The sequence below is a fragment of the Adiantum capillus-veneris genome, chromosome 22 (genome assembly GCF_014529385.1).
Source record: "Adiantum capillus-veneris isolate H3 chromosome 22, ASM1452938v2, whole genome shotgun sequence".
NCBI lineage: Eukaryota > Viridiplantae > Streptophyta > Polypodiopsida > Polypodiales > Pteridaceae > Adiantum > Adiantum capillus-veneris.
In genome coordinates, this window is record NC_140952.1 from 143,442,380 (window position 1) to 143,464,092 (window position 21,713).

Genomic DNA, 21,713 nt, shown 5'->3' on the forward strand with positions numbered 1-21,713 from the left:
CCAATCACCAGGTGATAGTAGTAATTCACGACGGTGACGATCAACAGCCTTTTTCTGTTTTGCCTGAGTCTTCTCCAAGGCAACTTTAATCTTCTTATACATCTCATCCATGTTCTCAACATATCGATCTGCCTCAAAGATCTTGTCCTTTGTGTGCAAAATGGGAGGAACCTTTTTGCCGCCTTCAACAATTTCAAAAGGTGCTTTGCTAGTAGACGAATGCACCGTATTATTGTACGCATACTCAAGCATAGGCAAATACTGTTCCCACTTGCCCTTATTATCTGACACATAGCATTTCAGCAGATCTAAGACAGTAGAATTGGCCTCTTCTGACTGTCCATCAGTTTGTGGATGAAACGAAGACGAGAACTTGAGCGTAGTACCCATGTTCTCAAACAATCCTCTCCAGAACAAACTGGTCATGCGAGGATCACGATCACTGATAATCGATTGTGGCATACCATGGTACTTGAACACATTGTACATGAACAAGCGTGCCATCTGATCAGATTTTATCTTCTTCCTGACAGGGATAAAATGGGCGTGCTTGCTGAACCTGCAGATAATGGTCCATATACCATCATTCCCTGTTGGCGTTCTTGGAAGATCAAAGATAAAGTCCATAGCAATGCTTTCCCATGGCTTATTCGGAATCGGCAGTGGTTGTAACAACCCTGGTGCCTTTTGCCTGTCAAACTTGACCTTTTGGCAAACTATGCATGCTCGCACAAAGGCATCCACATCTCTCCTCAAGGTAGGCCAATAGAAGAACGTCTCTACCGCTTTAACTGTTGCATCAATGCCACGATGCCCTGCATACGGTGGGACATGACTCTCTTCCATGACCTTATGTCGCAGTGGCCTCGTGACACAAAGTCTGCCATGGATCATCATAAAACCGTCTCTGAGGAGGTAGTGCTCGTGATGTTGCCCCTCTTGTAACTGTTCAAAGATCCTTGCAAAATCTTCATCAACAGTATACTGTTCCTTCATGTCATCTAACTCATGATGATAAGGAATTGACACAGCTGAAATTTGTGGCTTTCTTGATAACACATCAGCCACAACATTCTTCTTGCCTTCCACATGCATAATCTGGAAGTGGAACATGGCAAGAATGTCCGCCCATCGCATATGCTTTTCGGATAACTTTGACTGTGTCAAGAAGTATCGCAAGGTCTGATGATCTGTTTGGACAACAAAATCAGCACCTAAGAGGTAGTGCTTCCAACTAGAAAGCGCATGAATCACGGCCAAGAGCTCTTTCTCATAGACTTGCATAGTCCTCTCTGGCCCTTGCAAAATTCGGCTTTCATATGCTACTACCTGTCCATCTTGCATTAGCACTGCTCCGATGCTACTGCCACACGCGTCACACTGGACCACAAATGACTTCCTAAGATCTGGCAAAACAATAACTGGATCTGAAGTCAACTTTTCCTTTAAGAGACTAAAAGCCGAAATCTCTTTTTGGGTCCATCTGAAAGTGACCTCTTTCTTTTGCAATGCGTGAAGAGGCGATGCTATCTCTGCAAAATTTCTGATAAACCTTCTATAGTAGGAACACAATCCCAAGAAGCTTCTGACATCGTGCACAGTCTTCAAGCCTGGCCATGTCTTGATAGCTTCGACCTTTGCGGGATCCATTCTAACACCATCCTTTGAGACTATGTGGCCCAGAAAGTGGATCTCTTCCAAGAAGAATTCACTTTTCTTAGGATTGACAAGTAACCTGTGACTGCGCAGCTCTTCGAACACAATGGTCAAGTGACGCCTATGCTCCTCTTCATTCTTCGAATACACAATCATGTCATCGAAGAATGTTCCAACAAACTGTTGATGCGAGCGGAAAATCCGGTCCATCATTCTGTTGAACGTGGCAGGAGCATTTGTTAGCCCAAACGGCATCACTAGAAACTCATAAAGACCAAATGTCGTTCTAAACGCAGTCTTGTGCACATCCTCTGGGCTTATACGAATCTGATGGTACCCATTCTTCAGGTCTATCCTGCTGAAAATTGCAGCACCCTCTAAACGATAGAGAATATCATCAATGCGAGGAATAGGAAACCTATTCTTGATGGTATTCTTATTCAACGCACGGTAATCAATACACATGCGCCATGAGCCATCCTTCTTCTGCACTAGGAGCACTGGGGAGCAAAAGGGTGAAGAACTAGGCTGAATCAGCCCCTTCTCTAATAACTCCTCAACCTGGCCCATAATCTCTTTCTGTTGCGCCGCACTAACCCTGTAGGGAGGTCTATTTGGTGGGCTACACCCTGGCACCAAATCTATCCGATGGTCCTCAGGTCTCTCTGGCGGTAATTGCGACGGTAATGAATCAGAAAAACAGTCACTAAACTTTTGCAAAAATGCTGACCTTTCTTTATCTAACACAGATAAATTTGACTGATCCCTATCTGAGACATCACGTGCAAAAATCAAGTACACAGAAAGATGATTCTTTATTACAGAAGTGATAGCAGAAGCAGATACAATAGGGACTGACTCTCCTTTAAGCTTTACATCCAAGATGTGAGTTTTGCCCCTATGCTGTACAGTGATCTTTTTGTTGTAGGCATCCAAGACTCCATGCACTCGGAACATCCACGGGATCCCCAACAAGGCGTCACAACCTTCCAGCGGCATGATGTAAAACTCTTCAGTGTCCACATACGACTGAATATGCAGACGCAGTTTTCCAATGATGGGAGTAACACACTCTGAGTGGCCAGGACATGCCAACCCTGCCTCTGCTGTGTACCCCATTTCTTCAGCTTTGATGCCGAGCTTCATAGCTAACTCTGGTGAGATAAAGTTGGCTTTGGCACCTGGATCAAAGAAGATGAGTGCCGTCTGATCTCTAACTTTACCCCATGCCCTGCATAACTCACTGGCATCTGTGCTGGGCTTGTCACCCACCATGTCTGGCACTAAACCTGCCGTGGGTTTAGGCTTCTTGCCTTTCTGGTCTTCTTTATCCTCTGAGTCAGCTGGCCTTTTCCTTTGTGGACAATTTATAGAAATATGACCAGGCTGCTCGCATATAAAGCATTTGTTCTCAGCCATTAGGACCTTCTTTTCCTCGAGCGACTTGCGCACAAAAGGCTTCCTTTTCTGTTTCTTTGCCTGCGCTCCAGAAGTCCCGGCTGAATCCTTGTCTTTGGTGGCCTGTTCTGACCCCTGTGACGCATCAGGAGCCGTTTTCACAAAGGGCTTCTTCGCTGAATTTTTCTTTTGCTGCCCTCCTTTATCACTGCTCGGAAATCCACTGTCCTCTCCTTTCAACAAGGCAAGACCAGTGTTCGCAACTTCCATAAGCTGAGTAAGGGTAGCCACTCTATTCTTTGTACAGTAATCGCGAAGCCCTTTAGGCAGCCCACAACAATACTTCTCTATCTGCTCTGTCAATGGCACAAATCTGTAGGAGGTCACTGAGAGTAATGCTTTACAAAACCTCCTATTGTACTCCAGCAAGCTCTTGCACGAAGCTGCCGTAAGCTGGTGCCAATCTGTCAGGACATCGGCTTCAAATTCATTTGATAGCCAAGCAGATGCAAACATTTGCTTGAAGTAAACCCAAGTGGCGGGTGCCTGTCCTTGCATTAACAATGTCGTCCACCATGTAAGCGCATTGTCCTTTAAGAAAGTGGCAGCTTTCCTGACCTTCGAGGCCTCTATAAAATTCCCTCCCGCATAAGCTGTATCAAACTGCTGGAGGAAAGTGAGTGCCTTTGTCTTATCCTCGAAACCACTGAAGGTACTGAACTTTACCGCTGCACCACCTTCTTTGTAAGCCTTCGGCTTCTCTAGTGCCCCCAAGTTGTCATACTGGATGGTCTGCAACATGGGCAGTGTACTAGGCATGATCGGCACGTGTTGGCCATTCACATTTTGCGTCAGAGGTGCGATATCTGGCTGCTGTCCAGAAAAACCAGCCATGCCAAAATGAGCCTGTGGCACCCCAAACTGGCCCTGGTTGCCGTGGAAACCTTGCTGCATGCCGATAGTACCATACATGGGGTTTGGCATGATGCCTTGCATACCCCCAAACACTGTTCCTAGCATGTACGGCTGACTTCCAGACGCATAACCAGCCATACTTTGGAACATTGATCCACCCCCGAAATACCCAGGATGTACCGTGGGTGGTGGAAAAACTGAGTGCATAGCCTGGTATCCAGCTCCCTGTCCATTCAAGACAGCATGCTGGCTCTGAAAGGTGGCGGGCTGAACTGGCATAACTTGTGGAATAGGAGTTCTAGCCACTTGTTCAAGCACGGGAGGAACCTGCTTTGGAGCCCCCGACTCCGCAACATGCGAGTGTTCCCTTTCCTCCTGCGCCTCATGAAGTACCTGGGCTTGAGCTTCAACAAGCTCCGTACGCGGCGTAGGTTGCCTATTTTGCTGTTGCACTGGTGGCGGTTGCAAGAATTCCATAAACCTCGGATTCTGCACCAGCTGCGAAAAGACATTCACCGCGGCAACTAACTGAGTCTTAAACGCATCATCCTCAAGTTGCCCTGTCATAAAGCCCTGGACTACTGGAGGGACATTCACGTTGACAGGAGGTACAGACTGACGTGGCCGTGAGCTCTCGCCAATCTCAAAAACCATAGGAATCTCCTGCCTGTCCTTTGGAGAGGAACCCTCTTCCATAATTCCCTTCCCCTTGTCGGCCATAGTGTAATCCCCGCGTTCTTGCACTGTGTGTCTTTACCCTGAACAATCCAGGCTCACTCTTTGAGGAAAAAGTGATTGAAGTCCCGGCAATGGAACCATGAAACCGGCCCGTAGGGCGGTAGGCGTTGGCTTTCACCCGAAATTCTTTACTTTAAACACACACACAGAGCACTTTGCAAAGAGAACCTGCGACGGGAGTTAACACTTGATCACACACACGGCTCGGAAGCTAGAATTCTCCGAGCAGACGCCGACAACCTGTAGGCCCCAAAATTGGCGCCCCTTTCGGTATTTCTTTATTCTTTAGGAGGGTAAATTACAAGGTAAGGTCCTGGGAATCCTTCACGTGTATCCACCTAGATACCATTTGATTTGGCCAAATTTCGGCAGCATAACAGCCCCAAAACTTGCGCGAAACCAATTCCCCTGCTGGAACTCGCTTGCACTGTCGTATACCCTCTGATTCCTGTCCAAAAACAGTAAATTCAGCACGCTGTATTTACTGGTTTTTGCCCTGTTTTCAGCCCCAAACAGTCCCCTAACTGTCCTTTGCCAGTGGGGCACGATTCCCAATGATCCTGGCGTCCGTATGGCTGAAAAACAGTCAAATTACAGCGCATACACAGCGCTGATTTTGCACCTGTACGGTGAGGTTATGACCCTCACCAGTGCCTGCTTTGGAGCAGCAGTTAGCTACCCCTGTTCCTGCTCAAGGAGGCTCTTGCCTCAGCACAAAAGCATGAACCCACACAACTGTACATCAGTCAAATGAGTAGCCCTCTTGTGGGGCATCACATAACTGCACGTAGGGGAGAAAGAGAGCAGTATGTAGCGTGCGGGGCATCACTCCCGTCACCATACTGTGCATAGAGGGCAAGGTAAGCATTCCATAGCTTCTGTACCTGTTGCAATCCGCCTGTGGCTGAAAATGGCGCCCCCTTTGTTGATATGCAGCTCGTTTTTGCCTCCCAGAGTGGCAGAATCGCTCACAAGCTGACACGTCGCCCAGTTTCCGAGTTTGGGCTTTCCCTGCTAAAAATATCTCAACTGGTGCGTCAGTTGACTTCGCGGTAGAGTTGTAAAGTGTTCCCCTAGTCATACCGAAGGTAATGACGCGAACACATTTCGTGGCCCAAAATAGCAGTTCCCTAAATTTTAGGAGATGCTTCCGTTGGGCTCCCACTGGTCTTCTGACCATCTATCCTCATTGGGACCGCATCCAAAAATGCAATGTGGCCCAACTGTCGGATACTTTTTGTTGGTAGTCCCACCTTGACTTTATGCCTTAATTGAGTTCACTTCCTAGTATCCACCAACTTGCTAAGTGCGACGGGGGGACCTATATGATCTTGCTCTGAGCCTAGACATCCTCTTACCATACGAATTCCAGTGCCGACCACTTCCCGTCTGCGGGTGAATCTACCGTTCACATTGGCCATACAATGTCCGACCGTTTGCTACTTCAAAAAGAGGGTCTCAAAATAAATAAAATAAACCCCATTGGAAAGAAACCAACAACCAAGGTTAGCAGTTGCCACATCTCTGTGACATGGTTAATAACTGCCACGTCCTCGTGACACGAACCTTGGCAATAGCCGTATCCAAATCTCGCGAATATTCATTCGCTTCAAATATCTAATCTTTCGTGCTCAGGAAGGATAGAACCTTCGCAGCACTTTCAACAATCTCACATGGCGTCTTCTTCGTCGAAGAGTGTATCGTGTTATTGTAGGCAAATTCCACCAAAGGTAAGTTCTTTTCCCATTGAGTCTTCTGATCCGAGATACAAGACTTCAATAAATCTAAAACCACTGAATTGGCAATCTCAGATTGCCCGTCAGTCTGCAAGTGGAACAATGACGAGAACTGCAACTGCGTGCCAATGTTCTCCCAAATTGCCTTCCAAAACAAACTCATAAATCTGGGGTCTCTGTCTGAGACAATCGTCTCAGACGTGTCATGTAATCGGAAAATCATCGTGATCATTCTGCGTTCTCGAGAGATCAAAAATGAAATCCATTTCAATACTTTCCCAGGGGCGGGTGGGTATGGGTAAAAGGGTGTAACAATCCCGGTGTCTTATGCCTGTCAAACTTGACCTTCTCGCATAGTGCGCACAACTCTTCCACGTCCTATTTGAGTCACGGCCAAAAGAAGTATCTCTCTACCCCTTTCATGGTGGTAGCAATGCCGCGGTGACCCGTAAAAGGTGGACAGTGGCATTCAGTCAGGCTGGACACTACCCTTTTCCAAGAGGTCTTTCACTGGTTCATAATCTTTTCATTCTGTGCTCGGCTCACACGATAGGGTGGCCGGTTTGGTGACGTGCTTCCAGATATCAGATCAATGGTATGATCTTCAGGCCCTCTGAAAAGCAATCGGCATGAGTGTGGAGAAAAATCTTGGCGTTCTTTAGATCAGGTCAAAACATATTCAACCTTTATCCATCGTTCAGTTCTCTCCCAAAAGAATGAGTAAGAAACTGAAGTTCATCAAGTACAATCTCTAAGCCCTTCATTTATCAAAGTCGCTTTCTCGGCCCGGTAGTCAACCACGGCGTAGTTCTTGTGGTACCAAGGGATCCTGAGTAGAACCTCACTCGCGTGCCTTGAACACCCCTGTCATTGCAAACAAAGTTTGCCAATGCTCGGTGTAATGGCAACATCCCATCCGGGTGCCAGTCGAACTACCTCCGCCTGTGGCGTCAGTCTGTCGGGCGTAATTCCAAATCGAGCCGCCAATTCCAAGTGAAAAGAAGTTGGCCTTGGCTCCTTCAAAAGAGCTTCATGATCCTTCACTTTGCCCCAAAAAGCGGCAAAGTTTGTACTTTCATTCATTTGATTCGGTGCAAGTCCCACGCCATGTGGTACCAGTTCTGCTTTTCTAGCTGCCTTTTTTGCCACATTCCTCATCTGCTCTCAAACTCTCAGGCTTGTCGTCGTCTTTATCATTCTGTTCTTTCTGTGCCTTCTTAGGGCACTTCGCGGAGATATGTCCATGTTCCCCGCATCCAAAGCACTTCCCCTCTCTGATGAAGCGAGCTCTCTCCTCAGGAGTAAGCTTGGGTCGTGCATCCTTGTTCTCTGGGTTGCTCTTTTTCTTTCTACTTTCATTCCCAGAAGTCTGTTCGGCTCGTTGTGTCATGGCCTTATCTGTGGGGTAGGTCAAACTGCCAGAGTGAATGGCAAAGCCGCGCTTCACATGACTCATCAACTCCTAAATAGAAGTTGACTTCTATTCCAAGCAGTGATCTCGGATCTCTGTAGGTAGACCCAAGGTAAACCGCTCAATCTGTTCTCTGAACGAGATCTTCTTGAATGAAGAGGCGGGTAGAAAAGAGCTCCATAATCTTTCACAGTAAGCATTGATTGTATCTTTCTTGGTCATCCGAAGATGGTTCCAAGCAGCTTGTGTATCTCATTCATATTCATGCGTCAACCAAGAAGAAATAAAAAGCTTCTTAAATTTCAGCCATTTAACTGGCGCAGTCTTGTTTAAAAGAAGCGTGGACCACCAAGTACGAGCATCCCTTAAAGTAAGAGGCAGCTCTCCGAATCTTGGAGTGCTTTGAATAGTGTCCTCCCGCGAGAGCGATGTCAAACTGCTGTATAAAAGACAAAGCCTTCGAAGCATCTGAGTATCCTGAAAAAGTATCAAACTTGATCGAGTGGTCACCGTGGTCACCTTCCTTAAACTCTCGGACTTTCTTGCTTTTATCTTCGAGAAAGTCATACTGGTTGGCTTTGTAAAAAATCTTTTTGTTCGCATAAAAGTTTCCGTCATCGAAATCTGAGCTGTCTGTAGACAAGTCCTCAGTAGAACTGTCAGTCTTTGGGCGAGATGTAGCCTCCTTTGCCTTTTTCTTGCCCTTTCCGAAGCTTTGTTTCTTTCTTCGCTTTTTACCTTCTCTGTCTTCTTCGCTCGAACCTGAAGAGCTAGAAGAACTGTCAGATGAAGAAGAAGAAGAAGAAGAAGAAGAAGAAGAAGAAGAAGAACTGGGTACTCCTTCAAATCGAACACGCTTCTTCCGTTTCTTTGCCTTGTCAAAAGTCGACTGACGACCCAAATATCCGGGGAAGTCAGTGCCTTTCTTCTGCTTTTTGCCGTGCTTTTTGCCTTTCTTTTGCATGTCGAAAAGCTGAGCAATCCGTGCATCAACCACGATCTCCAGTTCCTTCTCCGTATATTTCTTGGAGGCAGAAGGTTTCTTTAGAGCGGGTTTCGGGAGTGGTGTTGTGGTTCTTTGCCACTCCATCTATACCTCTTCCAAAGAGGTTATGTCCATATATTTTGCCATCTTCGGGTCCTTGGCAAAATTGAGCATCATCTTTGTTGCATCATCAATCAATTTTCGACGCTCCATCTCTCGCTGCTCCGTTGGAGTAGGCCTAGGCGAGCCATACTCCGTGCCGGAATCTTCGTTGTGATCCCAGCCCGCATCTCCAGATGCAGAGGGAGTCGACTGATCATTGCCTGAAGCCATAGGTGCCGCGGAAAAAAATTTCGGGGATCGGTTTTCCCGTAGAAGAGAAATCGGCCGTGCTCTGATACCACTGTAACAGACTTGGACACTCCAAGTCAAGAATCAATCGCGACAACACCAAATAACCACTTCAAAACAATTCATAGATCACAATAGATTTGCATTGGCCCGGCGGAGTTCCGTGCCTAGAGATATTGGCCCCAAAGACTGGCGTCCCTTTCGGTATTTCTTTTTATATTAATCAGATCAAAGTACAAGAGAGTGGCTAGGGTTTCACTCTCAGACTCTGCGTCCAGATGCTCTGAGAAGTGAAGTCCTCACCACTTATTTAAAGATACAAGGGATGCCCAAAAGCAGAGCCCCAAAAGCTTTTAAAAATAAAAAGCATCAGTTCTCTCTCTCTCTTAGAGAGTCTCGTTTAAAAAAAAAACAAGTTCTCTCTCTTTTTCATGGCATGGAGAAAAAGCAAGATTCGCGTCGCTCATCATCATCATCATTATTATTATTATTTTATTTTTAGCCTCCGCGATTTTCGAAAATTAGGGTTTTTGGCAGAAACTAGAGTTTGCAAAAATTTCAGGGTTTTTGACAGAAATTAGGGTTTCTGCTGTCCACCACGTCATCACTTTGTGACATGAAACCCTAATTTCTGGAAATCGCGGAGGCTGAATTTTAAAATTTTTTTTTTTAATAAAATGATGAGCGACGCAAATTTCGCTTTTGAAGAGAATGCTTGTTTTTTAACAAAGAAAAGGAGAACTTGAGAGAGAAAATCTTTTGAGCTCTTATGCTTTTTATTTTAAAAGCTTTTGGGGCTTTGCTTTTGGGCATCCCTTGTACCTTTAAATATGTGGAGAGGGCTTCACTTCTCAGAGGATCTGGACGCAGAGTCTGAGAGTGAAACCCTAGCCACACTCTTGTACTTTGATCTGATTAATATAAAAAGAAATACCGAAAGGGGCGCTAGTTTTTGGGGCCAATATCTTTAGGCACGGAACTCCGCCGGGCCAATGCAAATCTATTGTGATCTGTGAATTGTTTTGAAGTGGTTATTTGGTGCTGTCGCGGTTAATTCTTGACTTGGAGTGTTCAAGTCTGTTACACCCCAAAATTGGCGCCCCATTCGGTTTTTCTTTATACTTTGAAAGGGTAAATTACAAAGTAGAGTCTTGGGAATCCTTTATCTATATCTAGCTAGATACCACTTGTTTTGGCCAAATTTCGGCAGCATAACAGCCCCAAAACTTGGGCGAAACCAATTCCCCTGCTGGAACTCACTTCCACTGGCGTAAACCTTCTAATTCCTGTCCTAAAACAGTAAATTCAGCACGCTGTATTTACTGGTTTTTCCCCTGTTCTCAGCTCTAAACAGTTTCCGAACTGTCCTATGCCAGTGGGGCACTGTTCCCAATGGTTCTTGCGTCCGTATGGCTGAAAAACAGTCAATTTACAGTGCATACACAGCGCTGAAATCGCACTTGTACGGTGAGGTTATGACCCTCACCGGTGCTTGCTTTGGAGTAGCAGTTAGCTACCCCTGTTCCTGCTCAAGGAGGCTCTTGCCTCAGCACAAAAGCATGAAACCACACAGCTGTGTGAAGAGCTCTCTTGTGGGGCATCACATAACTGCACGTAGGGGGGAGAGAGAGCAGTGTGTAGTGTGCAGGGCATCACTCCTAGCACCACACTGTACATTGAGTGGAAATAAAGCACTCCATAGCTCTTACAGAAAATTTGGCGCTGAATTTAGAGAGAGGAGGGCTCATTTTTCATGTCTGTCGCAAGTCCATGAAATTGTGCCACTTGGCGCGATTACAAGCTTTTGCCCGTTTTGGGGTTACTGCCTAAAAATCTTCAGACTTCGCGCTAGAGTTGTAAAGTGTTCCCCTGGTCATACCGAAGGTAATGACGCGAATACATTTCACGGCCCAAAATAGCAGTTCCCTAATTTTTAGGAGATGCTTCCGTTGGGCTCCCACTGGTCATCTGACCATCTATCCTCATTGGGACCGCATCCAAAAGTGCAATGTGGCCCAACTGTTGGATACTTTCCTTTGGTGATCCCACCTTGACTATGTGCCTTTATTGAGTTCACTTCCTAGTATCCACCAACTTGCTAAGTGTGACGGGGGGACCTACATGACCTTGAACTGAGCCTAGACATCGTCTTACCATACGAATTCCAATGCCGACCAACTTCGCGTCCGCGGGTGAAACTACCGTTCACATTGGCCATACAATGTCCAACCATTTGCAACTTCAAAAAGAGGGTCTCAAAAATAAAACAAGAATCATTGGAAAGAAACCAACAACTAAGGTTAGCAATTGCCACGTCCTTGTGACATAGTTAACAGTTGCCACGTCCTCGTGACAAGGACTGTGGTAGGATTAATTGAAGATGTGTTTATGCTTTGGCCCCTTCGTCGAATTTGATCCTCCTGTCTGATATTTGAAAGCAGTGAATTAAGTTTCAGGTTACGTGTGTTTGAATGCTGTGAAACAAAAGATTGCCAAGCATCAGGTAAAGCAGCAAGCAATATATTTACTTGAACCTCCTCGGGGAGGTGTAATCCTGCAATTAGGGGGTTATCATTTGCTGATTGCCATGCTTCAAGAAAGGCCTCTGTATTGGGATAACTGCTCATGTGTATGTCATTTAGCTGCTTGTGAAGAAAGACATGGGAAACAACGTTAGTTACTTGGTACTGTGTTTGAAGTAGTGTCCAGATCTTGGAGGCAGTTTCCAGTGTCCGAACTAGTTGTAGTTGCCGATCTCCAAGGTGATGATCTCCGTTCGGGCCTCAAGGTCTTTCTTCTTCCAGGCAGCTTTCTCTGGGTCAGTAGGTGGTTGTGCACCAGCAGCAACAGGTTGTTTAGCGGGATCAGGTTCAGTACCCTCTGTCACACCCCAATTACCAGCTTTCTCAAGGAGCATGTTTATGCGCAGACTCCAGGGAAGGTAGTTACTGCCTCCAAGCTTTTCAATGTGATAAAGCTTAGACATAGATGAGGAAGTAGATGCTGCGGCCATGGCTTCTTGACAAGTCTGGATCAAGTCAAGAGGCACAATCTGCAGCAAGAAGTGAGAGGGCTACAGGTTCACAGGATTAGTAGCTGTCAGCGATAGATACCATGTAGACGACTACAGATTTATTTGTATGTGTATTCAGAGGACATCAGACAGTTAGGCACGATGTTACTTATCATTGTTTCTTGCACAGAGAAGGGTGAAGCAGGTAGACGCGAAGAGACACGATTCTTTTTTTGAAACGCTGTGTTTGTTACAAAGCACTCTCTCCCTTTTTGGATTGAGCGGCTGTGCCTTTTCAGGCTTATTTTCTATATTTATTTAAGGTTTACATTAAAATTAAAACAATTATTTGTTTATCGCCAACACATTCATGCATCATGTGCTCCTGATTGATATATAATTCTGAGGCTTAATAATATCTAATTTAGCTTGGGGGATTTTCAGCAACTGATGGTGAACGAGAAGGTGATTGACATCATCGTGAAATGCTTGGCGCGACAAAATGACGAAGCTGCCCAATGTGTGCAGCTCATGCGTACTTTGTCGGGCAACCAAGAGATAGCTCACAAAATCAGCCATGCCCCAAGTGCGGTGCTCTTCTTAGTTACGCTAATTCAAGATGAACAGTGCGCCCACCATGTTGAGGCCATTCTGGAGAATCTTCCTAAATCGGATGAGAATGTTGTGATTATGGCGGAGGCCAACATAATGAAGCCCCTCATAGAACGACTCAACCATGGTAAGTCCTGCATTATTGCATAATTTATATGGCTGCTTACGTGCAGCTTATTATAGCATGTACAAACCGATGACTGTTACTGATGCGATGATGAGCAGGAGAGGACATTGCCTCCAAGGTGCTAATGGCGAGGACGCTAGGTCGGCTGCATATGCCAGACTCCAGCAAGTGTGTGGCAGCCACGGAGGAAACGTTGAGGACCCTGGCCACTATGGCAGAAAGCAGCAGAGAGGAAGAGCGCGAAGCAGCGGTGATGGCGCTGGAGAATCTGTCTTGTGTGGCTGCCGCTAGGCAAGGCTTGCGTAGCTTGGGTGGTGTTGTGGGGACGCTACTCACCATCATGAGGGGAGTGCGCCACTCAGAGGCTACCAAGCGAGGAAGTGCCGCCACGTTGGCCAATCTGTGGGCTTCTCCCGACGATTTCCCAATGAGCGACGAAGAAGAGCTGGAGGATGCAGTCCGCATCCTGCTGGAGCTCTTGGGTCCTCCCATGCCTGTGCAGGTGCAGGTGTGTATGTTACAGGGCCTTCTGGCTCTAGCTTGTGGCAATGGCGAGGCCTGTCGCAAAATGGAAGGCAATGACGCGTTCACTTGTTTGCTGCGCCTATTCGATGCAATCGGCTCTTCGCTGGAGCTCCTCCCCCTTCGTTGCCCTTGCTTGGAACTGCTGGCCTGTCTGGCATGCTCTTCGCGAGACGAGGCTGCGCGTGCCACACGCTCCAATCCTGCTGCGATGCACGGGCTCGCCAACCTGATCAAACTTGACAACCAGCGCGAACCGGAGCTATTGGCCGCCACTTCATTTGTAGCCTCTCTTCCCACTAAGGATGCGGACATTACAAGGCTCATGTTGTCGGAAGCAGACCTGCTGCATGCCCTAATCAGCCTGTTTAAAAATCACAGGAATGAAGCGGTGGTGGAGGCGGCCGCAGGGGCCTTGCTGCGCTTTACAATTCCAGACCTGGCCATACAGGCAACGCTAGCAAAGGCAGGTGTAATTGAGACGTATGTGGGGCTGCTGCGATCGGGCGGGGCCGTGAGCAAGGAACGGGCGGGAAGGGCGCTGTGCAACTTCTCCAAGATGTCGGGGCAGCTGAGCCAAGCAGTGGATGAGGCGAGGCCGTCATCGTCGGCAGCGGGAATGTGGGCATGCGGTCTGGCGGGGGGGTGGGGGAGGAAGGGGAAGGGGAAGGGGAAGGGGAAGGGGAAGGGAACGTCGTGGTGCCAGGTGCACAGGGGGCAGTGCAATGTGGAGCGCACGTTCTGCCTGGTAGAGGCGGATGCGGTGGGGGCGTTGGCAGAGGTCGTGAGCGGTGAGGGGGGCGCCGCAGAGCAGGCGGCGGCGCTGATGGCGTTGGCGACTCTGGTGGAGCAAGGTGATGTGGATGTGGAAGAAGGGTGCAGCGCCTTGGAGCGCGCAGGGGCGTGGAGCGCCATAATCGGGCTGATGGGCAGTAGCACGGCGCAGGTGCAGGAGAAAGCGGCCCACCTTTGCGAGAAGTTGTTCTCTATTCCGCGGTATCGCACACAGTACGCAGCGCGCGCGCAGATGCACATCATCACACTTGCACAACGGGGTCCTCCCCCCCTCAAGCAACTGGCGGGCCGCCTCCTGCGCCACCTTGAGCTCCTCCATAGTCAATCCAATTACTTCGGTGTTGCATCCGTCACCACTTCCTAGACCCACGCTTTTCTTTTTCATTTGCACGAGAGGCGCCACAGATGTAATTTAATCGGGGAATCCTGATTCCACGTATGTATCTGACCTTGGTTCACTTATAAGTGCAGATCTATGCTTAGTTGTGCATCTTTGAAGAGGTATTTCTTCGCTTCACCCACTTGCATTTTATGTACTTATTGTTCACTCGAACAAAAAATAATTAATAATTTTTTTAATAAACATTCTAGGGTTTTCTTGCCCTCTTGGCACCCTTCTAATTACAAGTTATCAAGAGATGCTCTGTTGCTCTCACTTTTTTATGCTACTCGTGCTTTGTCTGTATTTTTAACTTGCTAAAATTGCAAAATCTCGGCTAACTTCCAAGCTTGCCTTGAAGCAAACTGGGAAAAATTCATAAATTTTAATTTAATCGGGAACCCCTGATTCCACTTATGTATCTGACCTTGGTTCGCTTATAAGTGCAGATCTATGCTTAGTTGTGCATCTTTGAAGATGTATTTCTTCGCTTCACACCACTTTCATTTTATGTACTTATTGTTCACTCGAGAACAAAAAAGAATTAATATTTTTTAAAGTAAACATTCTAGGGTTTTCTTGCCCTCTTGGCACCCTTCTAATTACAAATTATCAAGATCAAGAGATGCTCTGTTGCTCTCACTTTTTTATGCTACTCGCGCTTTGTCTGTATTTTTAACTTGCTAAAATTGCAAAATCTCGGCTAACTTCCAAGCTTGCCTTGAAGCAAACCGGGAAAAATTCATAAATTTTAATTTAATCGGGAACCCCTGATTCCACTTATGTATCTGACCTTGGTTCGCTTATAAGCGCAGATCTATGCTTAGTTGTGCATCTTTGAAGAGGTATTTCTTCGCTTCACACCACTTGCATTTTATGTACTTATTGTTCACTCAAGAACAAAAAAGAATTAATATTTTTTTAAATAAACATTCTAGGGTTTTCTTGCCCTCTTGGCACCCGTCTAATTACAAGTTATCAAGAGATGCTCTGTTGCTCTCACTTTTTTATGCTACTCGTGCTTTGTCTGTATTTTTAACTGGCTAAATTGCAAAATCTCGGCTAACTTCCAAGCTTGCCTTGAAGCAAACTGGCAAAAATTCATAAATTTTAGTATAAGTATCTGCAAAAGCTGCTGCTTCTTTTTTTGGTTTACTAGAAAGCGTACTTTTTTTTAAACCTTGAAAATTGAGGTCCAAAAAAGTTACAACTAGGGCTGTTCATTTTCATTGGGAAATTAACACTGCAAACCGGGATATGTGAGCCTTCCCGAGGAAGAACTCTCTCTCTCTCTCTCTCTCTCTCTCTCTCTCATCCTTTTGAAGGTAGTTAAAGGTGAATAGAAAGTTAGAGCTCCATGAAAAATAAATAAAGTGCCGATTCTACACACATTTAAATATGTGTCCATTGACAGATGCTTCAATCGACTAAGAGGTGAAAGATAGAAGTGGCGACCATGCAGGCGAGCAAGGGCAGAAGACTTAGCTGGGGTGAAATGCAGGCAGGACCATGGGGGCAGTTGGCAGACTTGGTAGCAAGAGCAATGCGGTCGAGAGGAGTGGTGTAGCACATGGCAAGCCCGGAAGGCCAAGCGCAATCATGACTAACAATATTATTGTGAATTCTTTGGCCCATCAGCATCTCGTGTACTGCCACATTCCTTCAAGGTGCAAGTGTACAGATTGTATTTGGAGAGATGCCGTCTCTCTGCAATCTGCTGAAAACACCTCTCTCTCTCTCTCTCTCTCTCTCTCTCTCTCTTCCTGACCTAACAATTTAGGACATATCCTGCAATCAATGCACTCCTTCAAACAACATTGCATATCTAGAGAGACACCCTCACTTTGCATTAGCTGAAAACAGCCCAGAGCGTATGTGATTGTATCTCGAGAGACACCCTCTCTCTTCGCATCTACCGAAAAACGCCCAGAGCTCTTTGGCCCTGCCCAAGTTGGGCATATCCCGCAATCAGTGCATTTCAAGAGATAACATCCCGGACAGAAGCTCATCAAGCACTTTTTGTGCTTTATGAAGTGCACCACATTTGACAAGGCAGTGCCAGTTAACAACGTCGCATCCGCTGAAAACAGTCCACAGCTCCTCGTTGGACATATCCTACAATCAATACACTCTTTGAGACAAGATTGCGTCTGGAGAGAGACCCTCGCTTTGCATCAGCTGAAAACAGCCCAGAGTGTATGTGATTGCATCCCGAGAGACACCCTCGCTTCGCATCCTCTTCAAATGCAGAGAGCTCCTTGGCCACCTCCTTGTTTCCTTTGAATCTGCCATTGGTGATGGTGTGGACGTCATCTCCCTCTCCGTTGCGATGGTGCCTTTGCTGCTATTTCAAAAGGACAATTTCGTCACTTGTTCTGTTGGCAACTCTTGCTTTGCCGATGATAGCGTCTCACCCATTTCTTCTCGTTGGAAAGGTACCTGTGAGAGAGATTCCTCATTTGACCCCTCTGTTACTGCAACCGCAAGCTCATTGGAGCCCATACCTTCTTCAAGAGCGATGAGGCCAATGCTGGCCCCATCAACGAAACAATTGACTTTAAATCCCCCCCGAGACTTTTAAGGCCATGGCACCCACACTTACTCCATAGCTGCAGGCTCTGGAGTGCCCAATGCCAATCTCGCTGGCCGCGTCGACCTCCTTACTGCTTACTGCCTTCGAATCTTCCATTGCTGATGGTGTGGACGTCATCTCCTTCTAAGTTGCGAGGGCGCCTTTGCTGCTATTTCAAAGGTCAGTTTAATCTCTTGTTTTGCTAGCAACTCTGGCTTTGCCGATAACAGCTTCTCACCCATTTCTTCTCGTTGGAAAGATACCTGTGAGAGGTATTCCTCATTTGACGTCACCCTTTGTTCACTACAACCGCAAGCTCATTGGCGCCCACACCTTCTTCAAGGCCAATGCTGGCCCCATCATCCAATTTAAATACCCCCAGGACCCTGAAGGCCATGGCACTCACACATTCTCCACATATGCAGGCTTTGGAGTACCCAACGTCAACCTCACTGGCCTCGCCAATGGCTTCGACTCGGCATCTCCTCCCACTCCCATCTTTCCATGTACAAATCTGATGGCCACTGGTTGCTTCGACTCTGACCTCCTTGCTACCTTCAAATCTGCCATTGCTGATGGTGTGGATATCATCTTCCTCTCCATTGGGATGGCGCCTTTGCTGCGATTTCAAAGGGCCATTTTCGTCTCTTGTTCTGCTGGCAAGTCTGGCTTCGCGGATAATGGCTTCTCACTTTGGAAAGCTGTCCCAAAGCGAGCCTTGATACTTTGATTGTGGTTAATACATATCCTTACAATTTGGGCAATAGATCTTTACTGAAGTGGGGTGCAGAATATCGGACTGCCCCACATTTAAGCAAGGCTGATTGGCACAATAGACTCTTGGGCATCTGCCAAAATCCATGTTTTTGTATTTTTCTAACATTGCATTTAAGTCTCTGCTTGTCAGAATATAGCGCACATGGATTAACCCATACAACATTTCAAGAACCCATTCCACCATCTCATTCTGGTCATCAGTTAACATGTCAACATTCTGGAACTCTGCATCCAGTATCAAATCCAGTGCATACTCATGATAAGGGACCTGGCTGCTTACTCCACTTAAATTGAAATCATCATGAATGTACTCGTCATCGACCTCACAAAAGAACTCTTTCCCTCTCAAACCGCAAAACCAAGAAACCCAGGAAGTGTCCTCGCCATCTGATCCACTAACACCTGATTTTTCGCTCAGTCTCTGATTCTTCGCCATCGTCTACAAAAAATTGAGCTGAAGAAACCAGTTTCCTTTGGGTCATATGTATCAAACTCTTCCTGCAAAAAGACCCCAAACCGACTGAGCACAGTGCTAGCATAGTGCTTGGATATACTAAGCTATAGTTGATCTCTCTCTCTCTCTCTCTCTCTCTCTCTCTCTCTCTAACACTTGAAGCATTAGCACCATCGCATAAGGAAGCCTTTAAATGCCTCAAGAAAATCTGATGTCTCGTTTTCTTACTTATCACTCAAAGTTATAGTCAAAACGTGCATCAGGTATGCTTCCTACCTGAAGCTGAAAATTGTGAAACTTCTCCTGTGCATTGGTGCAGTTAAAGGCACGATTTTTGCTTGCACTAATCTCTCCCTTCAACAGCTTCCTGAGGCAGTTGGATGAAGGGTGGAAGGGGCATGAACACTTTTCAGCAAGGACATGTCTGCTGGAAGAAGGTCGAGGACTGCTGGGTATCTTTGTCGTGGCCTCCATTATTTAGGCAAATGGTAGCGTACAATGCCAAAGCTAGTGATACCACTACGGTGCAATCTGACGCTGAGAGCTTCATAGGAACCAATCCTCACCATTGAGAGAGGCGCACACGCGCGCACACACACTCACACACACACACAGAGAGAGAGAGAGAACTACCGCACACGCGCACACACACACACACACACACACACACACACACAGAGAGAGAGAGAGAGAGAGAGAGAGAACTCTAGTTGTTTATATGACGTATCCCACGGACACAAATATTGCTACAGTGATGTAACCACCAATTGATTGTGTGTGTGTGTGTGTGTGTGTGTGTGTGTGTGTGTGTGTGAGAGAGAGAGAGAGAGAGAGAGAGAGAGAGAGACGATGAACTTAGTAGTTTCGATGGTGTGCTGCCCATCCCAACATTCAGCCAAGGGTGGGTTCAGACTAGGCGGCGGAAGAAAAATGGAAAGGGAAGTCAATCCTCCATGGCGAAATTTAAGTGGTTGGAGTTTGAGGCACTCTTCCGCCGGGCCCTCCATTTTTCTTCCCCCCCCCCCCCCCCCCCCCCCCCCCCCCCCTCGGAAGAGTTGATGGCCTCTCTCGGCCCCCTTCACTTTTTCACTTTTCCTCCTCCACAATGTTCACACTAGGCGACGGAAGATTTTGGAAAGCTTGTTTCTTCCGCCGGTTCAGTATGAACCCAGCCTAAGTAGAGATAGTAGACACACAAAGTCTAGATGTGTACTTACTGCTTGAGAACGTACTACCAATGCACCTTCTTCTCCTTGCGAAGTGAGAGACACCCTCGCTTCGCATCCACTGAAAAACGCCCAAGCTCTTTGGCCCTGCCCAAGTTGGGCATATCCCACAATCAGTGCATTTCAAGAGACGACATCTCGGATTCATCGCTCTTGTCTCTACAAAACATTGAGTTGAAGAAACCAGGTTCCTTTGGGTCATATGTATCAAACTCTTCCTGCAAAAAGACGGCCGACCGACCGAGCACAGTGCTAGCATAGTGCTTGGTTATATACTAAGCTATAGTGGATCTCGCTCTCTCTCTCTCTCTCTCTCTCTCTCACACACACACACACACACACACACACACACACACACACACACACACACACACACAGCATCAGCACCATCGCATAAGGAAGGGCGCGTTTGCATGGCGGGGTGGAACCCTAGCCACGTCGTCAGCTTTTTTGTCTTCGCATGGAACTGTTGCCGGCACTTTTGTGCGTGGTTCTTCAACGCGGCTGGGGTAGAAGAACGTTTTTCCAACTCTGCCGAAATCGGCAGAGTTGAGAAAATTGGGTCTAGTTTGTTGAAGAAAGTAGGCTGGGGTAGCACCCCCTTGGGACTATTTGACACCCCCCTTGTCAGGTGGGATCTACGGTCCACCATCTTCGAATGATGTGGACCGTTCATTTTTCATTTATTCTCAAAAATAAAAAGATTCAAGTCAATTGATCCCTGTGACTCGAACCCACCACTTACACAACCGAAGGCCATAACTCTCCCATTATGCTATCGCATGCCACTTGAAATGGAGGTGTGAACATACTCATATAGCAAACATTACGGGGTGGGGATCACATGGTGTTCACTTGGAGATCACTTTGGGATGGATGGGGTCACATTGCAATCACTTTGGGATAGTCGGGGTCACACTGTAATCACTTGGTAATGGGTGGGGTCACAAGGTGATCACATGTTGATTGGGATTCACATGGGGATCACTTGATGTTCACATCAAATTTACTTGGGGTTCACTTTAATTGTGATGACATGGTGATCACTTGGGGATTAAACTGCCATCGGACGGTGCAAAACCGATCCCACCCTCCCAATCAATAGGGACCGTAGATCCCACCTGGCAGGGGGGGTGTCAATTAGTCGCGAGGGTAGCACCCCCGCTTGTGCGAAACTGCCCGAAGCATATAAATGCCTCAAGAAAATATGATGTCGGTTATAGTCAACAATGTGCATTAGGTATGCTTCCTACCCGAAGCTGAAAATTGGGAAACTTTTGGTGCAGTTAAAAGCACGATTTTCGCTTGCACTAATCTCTTTCTTCAATAGCTTCCTGAGGAAGTTGGATGAAGGGTGGAAGGGGCATGAACGCTTTTCGGCAAGGACATAAGAAGGTCGAGGACCCTCAACTTTAAGTGCCATGGGGTCCTAACCATGGGATCAATGGCTCTTGTGCAAAATCAAACGCGGGCATGTTGGTCAAGGTGTGTGTTCCTCAAGTTGATGGTGAGGGTTCAAAACCTGGCTGGGGAAGCGAGGCGTCCCGAGATTAGATCTCCACAGGTCCATGTGGTTGACCTCTCGAGATAGTTTTTGGAAATCTAAACTCGGGATCCCGAGTTTAGATTTAATCGCTCAACGATCCAGATCGATCGCCATCCCGCCTTTCAATTGGGAACATTGATCCCATGCTTTGGGACCGCGTGGCACTTAAAGGGGAGGGTCGAGGATTGCTAGGTATCTTTGTCGTGGCCTCCATTCAGGCAAATGGTAGCGTACAATGCCAATGGTAGTGATACCACTACGGTGCAATCTGACGCTAAGAGCTTCATAGGAACCAATACTCACCATTGAGAGGCGATGGCTGTACACGAGAGAGAGAGAGAGAGAGAGAGAGAGAGAGAGAGAGAGAGAGAGAGAGAGTTGTTTATGTAAAGTATCCCACATACATAAATATACAGGTTGCTAGAATTTGGACAGTAATGTAACCACTAATTGATTGTGTACGCACAGAGAGAGAGAGAGAGAGAGAGAGAGAGAGAGAG

General features: G+C 46.8%; 1 protein-coding gene and 1 pseudogene across 2 annotated transcripts in view; one reads left to right on the plus strand and one right to left on the minus strand.

Moving 5' to 3' along the window:
* Positions 1-14,862, plus strand: part of LOC147430362 (U-box domain-containing protein 43-like) — a 75,623-nt gene extending 60,761 nt beyond the window's left edge. The window contains exons 2-3 of the mRNA XM_086494831.1: positions 12,648-12,942; positions 13,041-14,862. Coding sequence (XP_086350957.1) covers positions 12,648-12,942; positions 13,041-14,623 — 1,878 coding nt within the window. The 3' untranslated portion in view covers positions 14,624-14,862. The remainder of the gene's footprint in view (positions 1-12,647; positions 12,943-13,040) is intronic.
* Positions 14,863-16,003: 1,141 nt separating this feature from the next.
* Positions 16,004-19,130, minus strand: LOC147430363 (casein kinase II subunit beta-1 pseudogene; annotated as a pseudogene). The gene is made up of 2 exons (XR_015185784.1): positions 18,718-19,130; positions 16,004-18,485 (listed from the first exon to the last, which is right to left on the minus strand). The product of XR_015185784.1 is annotated as a casein kinase II subunit beta-1 pseudogene (transcript).
* Positions 19,131-21,713: the final 2,583 nt, after the last annotated feature.